At 33.0% G+C, this 9,990-nt stretch overlaps 1 protein-coding gene across 1 annotated transcript; it reads right to left on the bottom strand.

Annotated features, from left to right (window-relative positions):
* Nucleotides 1-372: 372 nt before the first annotated feature.
* On the bottom strand, nucleotides 373-5,754 carry LOC139485356 (uncharacterized). The gene is made up of 4 exons (XM_071269778.1): nucleotides 5,547-5,754; nucleotides 3,125-3,547; nucleotides 1,647-1,856; nucleotides 373-891 (listed from the first exon to the last, which is right to left on the bottom strand). The coding sequence occupies exons 1-4, from the start codon at nucleotides 5,677-5,679 to the stop codon at nucleotides 518-520; spliced, it is 1,140 nt and encodes a 379-aa protein (XP_071125879.1). The 5' UTR covers nucleotides 5,680-5,754; the 3' UTR covers nucleotides 373-517.
* Between the last annotated feature and the right edge of the window lie 4,236 nt (nucleotides 5,755-9,990).

The raw sequence follows: 9,990 nt of genomic DNA, 5'->3' as shown, positions 1-9,990 counted from the left end.
GGTAAAGACACTCTTTCATCGATTTGTAAAATATTGGTGTAAACGGGAAAACTCCGATAAATAAACTTCTTGATTCTTATATAAATAAAATTTAATAAATATATGACTGTTGAGGAGAATCGAGAATCACCTTTTGAAAATGATTTATAGTACATATGATGCGCCTATTTCTAGAATAAGGAACAAACATGAAATACTTGCAGGTGTCTGAGTTTGTACCTGCCGACAAAGCAGTCGGTAACATATAATCATCAAACGTATTCGAAATGGTCTAATATATTTTTAGGTAAAATGCATGTGTCGAATGGACAAAGGAAAATACGTGTAAAAGGTTTAACACAATCATGATAGAAAATTACAATGAATCATTTATTAACTAATTTAAAACTGACTAGTATAACTATAATTGTATTGAAGAAATTCATTTTTTTTTCAATCCCGTACTCTGCAATTTCTGTACATTTTTTGTACATATTTCTTTGGAGTAATAGAAAATTAAAGTAGCCGATTACATTATTTAAAATATTTGGCATCCTGAAAAAGATGAGAAATCATTTCCATACACGTAACCACTATCTTTAGATCGGAGATAGATCTGCTGGCCTTGATATAATTCAATAGCAATTGACAAGGATGCTCCATTATCATATGATCCGGAAGCATATATCTGTCCAATAATGTAACCGTTTTTAATCACCTCCGATGTTATTCGTGTATCTTCATAAGAATAAACAACCCAGGAAAAATAGTAAAACCCATGTGTTGAAGCCGTGAAAACTCCATTCGAATAACACGAGCCATGATTTTCTTTAACTCTGTCAAAAACAATTCTTCCATGAAGTGCAGTGTAATGTTTGTATTCAGATAGAGTGGCAAAAGCTGCGCATCTTCCTGAAATAAAATTAAATGCAAAATGTATTGGTGTTTATCGTTTTCCACAGGAGAAGTGATAGCGCCATATGTAAAGACGGAAGTTTGATTTTTTTGGAGTGTGGATCTATTTAAGAAATAGTTCATGGAAGCCATATATTTGCTGGAAAGTAACATTGAATACAAATATCGTAAAATTTGCAAACATTCCATTGCATGTCACGGCCCAGGCCATGTGTAAATTTACAACAAATCTAGCATTGCTTCCATGAATTATTTCGATTCATTCTATATGTATGGTCACCTTTTTTCATGAATTTTGACTAATTAAGAACAGAGATCAAACGAACCACACGTTGATTAAACATAGCTTCCATCAATATCACTGCCATGACATTTCTCAACGCAAGACAGCTGAATTTGAATATTTAAAGCGTGAGGATGGACGAGCCTTTAAAATATATAGCTAAAATTTCACTGTTGGCAATGAGAAATATAATAGTAAAGCTAAAATAACAAAGATACCGGATCACAGAAAAAGCAAAGGTAAAGTCCCTAACCAATGGCAAAATAACAACTGATGTGATTGAGCTTTTGATTTTGCCATTTGAATAGGGACTTTCCGTTTTGAATTTAAATGGAGTTCAGTGTTTTTTGTGATCTTAATTTTTGAAGAAATAAAAAAGACAACTGAAAGTTTCAATATATTAAAAAAAATAGACAAACTTAAGTTCTATCTACAAGTCTAAATTATGATTGCGTTAATATATATTTACCAGACGAGGACATTTGGCTAGAAAGAGAAGAATAGCGTTGATTCAACGTGCTGTATGTACTAGCCAGACTATTGTAGTTTTGATTTAAACTTGAGAGGCTTTGCTGTGCGGATTGAAGTTTACTGGATAAAGTACTTTCAGTAGATGTGTGTTTGATATCAACAGCTTGTATACGATCTCCAATGCGTGAAACGTTCCTCACTATTTCTCCTAGATAAAAGTCAATATATAAACTATATTTCCTAAGCTATTATAAATCACAACTTGCTATAATTTAGTTATTTTTTTTAGGTTATCAGGCCGTTGATTTACTCATTTAAATTGTTTCACACTACGTCTTTCTGTGCCCTTTCATCGCTTGATATCTATACGTTACAGGGTATAGAGTTTCTCATTGAAGAAAGTCGTATGGTGACCTACTTTATGTTTTTTTTTTATATCCACGTCATTTTGTCTCGGGTGGATAGTTCGTTTTTACTTTTATACAAAACCGACTAAAAGCTACATATTGTTGTTGAGGGAAATTTCAAAATAGTAATAATATCAAACATGAATTGTTTCTATATATTCATCGACAAAGGACAGTCATCTGAACCAAAATGAATTTTATTCTGACAGACAATCAATTGTTTGGACGAACGTTTAATAGAATGTTGGTGTTGGTGTTGGTTTCACAATCTCATCTTTATTTTATTTTTCGTTAATTATCCACAAACAAAATTGTAAGTCTGAGCCATCATTAGGTATTCAAAGAAATATCACATGATCTGAAATCATTCAGAATGTCATATGTTGGGTAAAGAGGACGGACCGACGGATAGAAGTTTAGACAGTTAAAACATATCAATTATCACGTGTAAAACAGATATCTTATAACGGTCAACTAAATCGTGATGACGGCCATACATTTTTTAAGCGAGTATTTCAACTTCACGTCTTGGTTTAAAACATTCCTTGTAAGCAACAACTCTCTACCAAAGAAAGTGCTTGCTCAGGAATATGGTTTCAAATGGGAGATGTGTACTCCATATGCATACATTACTGGAATGCTGCTACATAGAAATAAAAAGTTCTAAATTGGGAAGCTTATATCATCTCTTTCGTCGTAAACTTTTGTTCTCAACCGACCGTCTTTGTCAATATCTAGAGCAAGTCAAGATAAGTAGGCTTAACTGGATCTGTTGTACTAGATTCCTTTATCTCAAGTTTGATATATTTATATGCGTGCAATTCAACATAGTCACCAAACTTTTATTATTTATTGCGAAAATCAATAATTGAGTAGTCATCTGAAATAGTATTGTCAAAGTAAATTGTAAGCAATTTTCTAGCACAAAAACATACATACAGTTACTTATTACTATCTTAGTGACGTATATCATAGGTTTCCTTTATCATCCTTCATATTTCAAATATAAGAAGGGATGTATTTTACAAACTGTCGTATCTCTTATCTTACGAAACAGAATTAAACTTACCTGATAATTGTGTGCATTTTTCAGAGACATCTTTCATTTTGTTTTCGATATAGTCAATTGTATTGTTTACGTGTGAAAGTTGTTGTTCCATGTCCTTGTCTTCCTGCTTAGCTTGTAATGCTTCTTGGTTAAGGTAAATCATATCTTGTTTCATTACTGTCGCCTCAGACTCTATTAATGACATTTTTTTACGAAATTCAACATTGTTTTGTACTGAGCTGGTTATATAGCTTTGTAAAGAATTATTCAATTGTTCTTCTCTTGTCATCAAATCTAAAACATTTTGCTCGAGCACAATTTTCTCGTTCTGAAGCGATGTAATATTTGCTTTGAAGATAGTATTTTCGTCCTTCAGAGACGCTAAATCCAATTTCAGCGCAGCATTTTCGTATTTTTGGTTCGATATGGCCAACATCATAACATCTGGAAAACAAAAATGTGTAGACTACCTTAATGCATGTGTAAGTGAATGAAGTTGATAAAACAATCATGATGTCCTTTCAAATTTAATATTTGAACTTCATTATTTTGGTTGATTTTTACTGTGTGGAATTGGATATTTTTAACCCAGAAAGTATCGTAAAGATCCATAGAACAACTTATAGATTTTATTAGTTTAACTATATTGTTCACCAAAGGACGGTTCAAGAACTTTAAAGTTATTGTTCATACTTCGTAACGATGACCTATAACCCTTGACTTTAAACGTACTATATTAATTTATATAAAATATAATGCTGTGTTGTATCTGTTTGTTAATGGTAGGATAATTCTGACTACAAATTGAATATATTGTTCGAAAGTCGTCGGAACACTAAATATTGTCGAAATGACGAAATTAAATTTTCAAAGTCTGTTGTCGGGTGTTTACCCATTACATATACTCTATAATCCGTATAAATATTTCTAAGTTTTATTGTAGATTTAACATTCCCGCCAAAAAGTTACAGAACAAAACAAAGCATGCCAAATAAGTAAACTAAACAAGTAAACTCCAACTGGGTGATCTGGTAGGGATGATCCGAGCCCTGGTAGAACAAAGGAGCTTGGATGTAAATGAAGGAACTTCTAGTAGTTGATAAAGGAAATTTAAATTGTCTCTAAATATCGTCGTATGTTTTGGGGGGTAAAGACTTGTTGAACAATCAGCACGTTGTTTACCTACATTTTCTACATTTACACGTGATCATGTTAATATAGGCGCTTTTTGATTGAATGCAGCCTGTTACGACTGCAACCAATGAAAATCATTACCTCGTAAATCCGAAATTCTGTCTCAATCTGACAAGGGTGGAGAGGAGGAGAGTGGATCGTAACCCTTGGCTAGCGAAGATGATCAAGAACAATGAATATGTGTTCTGCAAAATATGAAAGTTTTACGCACGCTTTCTAGAGATGGTTGACCTTTATGATATGATTTGATTCACAATAAACACGGATATGCTCCAATTGATGTATGAACCAATTGGTTGTATGAATCCTCTTGTCTTTCGATTGTGCCATAACCAAATAAGAATTAACACCAAACCAGTACTTGCATGATCATTACGACGGGTACACAATATGGAACTGGTACTGCTTATCCTTTCGGATAACCTGAGTTCAACCCCGGTTTTTTTATGTTGCTCAGTCTTTATTTTTTGCCAGGGTATCGTTTATTTGTCTACATGTACGACATATAATTTCTTTTATGTCTCCTTGGTGTATTTCGGCTTTTTCACATGATACAAGCATATTCCAAATATATCAATCTTTGATTCAATAGAGGGCTAATGGTTGAGAAAACTGTCTTTTTTGGCGAAATATACATGTACATGAAAGGAATATTTTATTTCAGAAATATTTATTTTACCATAATTGATACATGTATCACATGGTATTTATATAACGATGACAATACAATTACACCTACTTTTAAGCAATGATAAAGTTATTATGTTTATACAATGTGTTTACTCTACTGTTTATCAGTATATCAAAAGATATTATACTGAGGTGGAAGTCCCCTTGTGATATTTGAGAAGTGAATGCACAATCCTACAATTGAAATCTACTACATAAACACCATGAACACAAAGGAATCCACTACCACTACCCATTTTAACTGTCGGTTAACTGTTATCTTCTCGTTGACTTTCTCCCTATTTTTTGTATCTTTAGAAACATCAGTTTTTGTGGATTATCAGAGGAAATAAATTTCATGAACTTTGAATTAAACCTCTTAAAAATATTCAAATGGACATTGGTCTCAATCAATTTGGAAGTTGAGAACCGATTACAATGTAGCTTCAAACGACTATTGATGAAAATATGCATTGCATTTGAAATAAACAAAGCTAAACAAAATGAAACTAGCAAAAAATAAAAAAAATAACGAAGGATTTAAACGGATATATATTGTGTTTCATACAATGTACGTTACCTAATCGTGCCTCTAACTGTGCGATCGTGTCCGGTTGTGGCTGGTCTGCCGGTAGGGTTTTCGATTCAAGGACAGCTCCATTTATATTGCTTAAGCCCAAACCAAATATAAAGAAAAACGGGAACAAACACATTATGAAAACGTCAATAACCGACTTGTATGAAAAATGATAATTGTCTGTCTCTTTATCATATCTGAAAATAGATATTATACTACATTATCTGTATACGATATGTTGGTCAATGTTTTGAGTTAAATATGATGACTCAGCATAAATTCACAGTTTACAGTATGCATAGTTTACTTAAAGTCCTGGATACAAAATTAAATCATAATATTTGCATATTTATAAGTTAAATTGTAAAGAAGTGCTTATATTTACTCTTCGCAGTCATTGAAACTCATAGATCCTTTCTGAATATTATTTATGGGGTATTTGTGTCCTTTCGATAACCCAAAAGTAAGCTGCAACACTTAAATCTGCTTTTTTGTCACCACGGCATAATAAATACAAGCTAGAAAAACAAAAATATCTCAAGAAAACTTACAATAGTGTGTTCTATCCTGAATATGTACTAAATATTCCAAATTGCTAGAAACAGCAGAATTATTTAGGAAATTTGAGGCCCCAGGGGCAAGAAACATAGAAAATTGCCTACCCCCTGGGTCATAAAACAAATAATTTAACTTGTAAATGCTATGATTTTATGATTTTAAAGTTCTTGATATAGAAAACAATAACTATGCTTGGAAGTTATGCAAAAATCAAATGTTAGCAGTCATCGCTACAACATTTTAAGTGAATTTATATCTCAGACTGGTACCTGCATACATACAACTATTGCAAATATGGCTTTGTTTGAACACTTCTAGTATATACAGTAGCTAAATTGTGTCAGATATATGGTTAAAGATGATACTGTTGTGACAAGAATTCTAAATTGACCATTTGAGGCAGAAAATGTGTTCTTTAATTGACAAATAGGCATACAGTAAGATGTGGACTGGAGATAGAGGCTGGATTGGATACTTTATATAATCTTGAATGTTGTAATGATTGACTGCTAAACATTACATTTATGATATTCTGATATGCTTTCAATATGTTATCAAAACAGTTTTAAACAGGTTCTAGGCATTTTTTATCAGAAAATATGCAAATAGGGTATGCTGGCAATAATTAAAGTCTTGTTTTCAAATTCTTTAAAAAATTTAAACAGGGGAGGGGGAATAAAATGTATAGTAAAGAAAAACTTAGAGTATACACAGTGATTTCTTTAAGACTTTAATTCTGATAAATGAGTATTAATGTGAGAAAAACTGATTTTAGAGAGTTTTCTATTTGAATAAATGTCTGTATAGGTTGCACTTTGTAAATACAGCTGTTTCTCAAATCACGCCTCTTTTGGGGAGTAATTGAATATTCATAGAAAATTCATTTTGTTTACATACTGGTTCCCAGTTATGCTCTCTGTGTTCCATATCGCAGAGACAGAACCTGGGAATGTTACCAGTAAATAAACACGTGCATATTGTTTACATTGAAATCTGTGGTAACCTTTCATTCGAGGTAGGGGTAATTAAGAAAATTAGTGAAAGTTTAAACTCTGAGAAGTTCAGGGCATATAAACGTTGAAAATATGCCGCACAGCCCCATATTTTGACCTTTGAAAAAATTGTGGTGCATATCAACTTTCAATTCTAGGATAAGATTTTTTTCAAAACTTCATAGTAAAAGTGGTACAGTTTTAGCCGTAAAAGGAGTTCCTATGGGAAATTGCATTGTCAATATTTACAGAAAAGCAACCTACAGGCTTTCAGTGTAAATATATGCTTGTTAAGGAAATGTTATACTTACTTCTTAGTTTTGTTCATTATTGGTGTACAGCGGATGCGTTGTTGTTTTGGGATGTGTTAATGATTTGAGGACCATGCTTAAGCTTAATTATGATATTTTTTTTTTTTTCAAAATTGAAGATATTAAACCAGGTATTCATTTCTTGTAGCAAATATGATAAATTCGTCCTTATTAACATCCCATGAAAAATAACCAATTGTTAAAAAAAAAGAAAAAAACAACAAAAAAATAGGTGACATTGAAAAACAATTCAAACGAGAAAACTATCGGCCAAATTAATGTATGTAAAAAAATGAACGAAAAACAAATATGTTACACAACAAACGACAACCACTGAATTGCATGTACTGTAATAAGCTGTTGACTTGGGAAAGACACATACACAATTTACATTTGTCTAAATTAATGAACGTATCAAATGTTGTGTTTGGAAGCGACTTGTGTCGTGCACCCTAGAACTGGTATCACAAGTTGGTGATCTAAACATAATTCAACATGAAAATCTCCGAAACGTGATCTTTCATGGTCCTAAGTTTAAAGAACCTCAACACATGAATTGGAACCATAACTTCTAAAACAATTATGGATTCCATTAAGACTACGTCAGACCTTGGGCTAATAGAGAAGTTGAACTGGAAACTTTGTCAGAAGCGGTCAAAACAATCAAGTCTCTAATAAAACGTCGTATTCATAAGTTGAAAAGCTGCATGAATGATTGACAAAAGGCCATTTTCAGAGACAAACAGGCTGTAAATTGGGTATCATATCTTCACGATAAGCATGATGTTGTTCTTGCAGATAAAGCTTCAAATACCATTGTCTTTGTATGTAAATCGTACTATCAAGAGTGTCTTATTAAAGAATTAGAAATTAAAGAACCTTTATTGTCACTGGACAAATAGAATATTTCAAAGAAAAAAATGAATCATAATTTCCTGTCGACATGCACATCTACATAGTTGTATGTCCTTATTATCTAAAAGGTTTCATGAAATTCTGTTGTGAGGTTTCAGAGGAATTGCGATGACAAACTGTTGCAGCAGTATATTGAAGCAAATAAGTTTAAAGGGGCATAACTCCTAGAAACAAAATTGAATCATAATTTCCTGTTGTTATACATCCATATAGGTATGTCCTTATTATTTAAAAAGGTTTCATGAAATTCTGTTGTGTGGTTACAGAGCAGTTGCGATTAAAAGAACAGGACTGACGGACGGACAGACAGACGGACGGGGCAAAACATTATACCCTCCGCAACTTCGTTGTGTAGTTATAATAAATGAGCACTCAGGTAATCCCGCATATAAAAACATGTCATTTTACAAGGATGAGATTTTGGCGAATCATAAGTCTTTCATGGCTTCAATGAACACTAGAACACACCCGCGAAATCGCGGGCATATACAGCTTGTAAACTGTTGTAGGATGAATTTTTGTAAAAGATATTATGACTGGAGAATTTCATATATAAAAGGTATCAAAAGCCCTCTCCCTTTTTTCCGAAGTCCGTTATGTGTTTCCTTTCTTTTAAATTCAATTATTTTTCGTGTTTCTGGCCTTATACCACAATTATTCTTCCCCTTTGCTACAATGCATTTTTTGGTAAAAGTCAAATTAAATTAAAAATTTGCACCGCTTCAAACATGAAATAAATAAAACTGCTTATAGACCATTATTATTCTAATAAAATGTGTTTCTAGGACAATCCATCAGTGCTTTTCCTTTTGAGAGCCCTATTAACATGCCAATGGTAGGATTTGAATCTCGTATAAATGACTAAGGCTTATTTGAGGGGTGGTCTGAGGGGCTCTGATCCCGAAATCCCGGGCTTAAAAACATGAAATCCCAAGGTGCGTATTTTAACGAAATTCATATCCCGACATCCCGAAATTTAAAAAAATATTCCCGCATCCCGTAAAGATAAATCCCGAAATCCCGAGCTTAAAAACACCCGATCCCGACGTCCCGAATTAGTCCTGCCTCCCTCTAATCTCTACCCTACTTTCATTTTGGCCAAACACATGGTCCGAGACCACCATTGTCGTCCCTTGATCTAGTGTTGACAGTGGGTTACTTGCCATTAATTTTTATACCCCTTCCAAATTTATTTCTCCATGTTTAATGCCTCAAATTGCAAGCAGGGGGTGAAATTACACTGTAAAAAAATTTGGGTCAGAATTTTAAAGGAAAGTAGTGATTTGGTCCAGCTGAAAAAGGTTTAAAATTAGCACTTCGGAAGCTGTCAAAAGATTTCAAGACGCCCTAAACATAAAATTGTCCATATTTTGAGTTAGAGACGATGAAGTTTTCTATAATTTTGATATAATTTGTCCCAAAAGTAGTACAACATACTGTAAAAGTTTCTTTGAGAAAGCGCAGGTGGGATTTTTTTTATTTTCATTTATGTTCTAAAAGAAATACACTACGAAATAATTGTGGTCTCGGACCACATACTTTCACTTTCAACAATAAATTTGTATGCCCCATTTATGGGAATTATGTTTTCTAGTCTGTTCGTCCGTTCGTTCATTCGTCCGTCGTTCTGTCCGGCTTTACAGTTTTTGTCGAGGTAGTTTTTGATGAAGT

The sequence above is a fragment of the Mytilus edulis genome, chromosome 8 (genome assembly GCF_963676685.1).
Source record: "Mytilus edulis chromosome 8, xbMytEdul2.2, whole genome shotgun sequence".
Lineage (NCBI taxonomy): Eukaryota > Metazoa > Mollusca > Bivalvia > Mytilida > Mytilidae > Mytilus > Mytilus edulis.
Note: the sequence above shows the minus strand (reverse complement) of the source record. Positions and strands in the feature narration are given on the sequence as shown.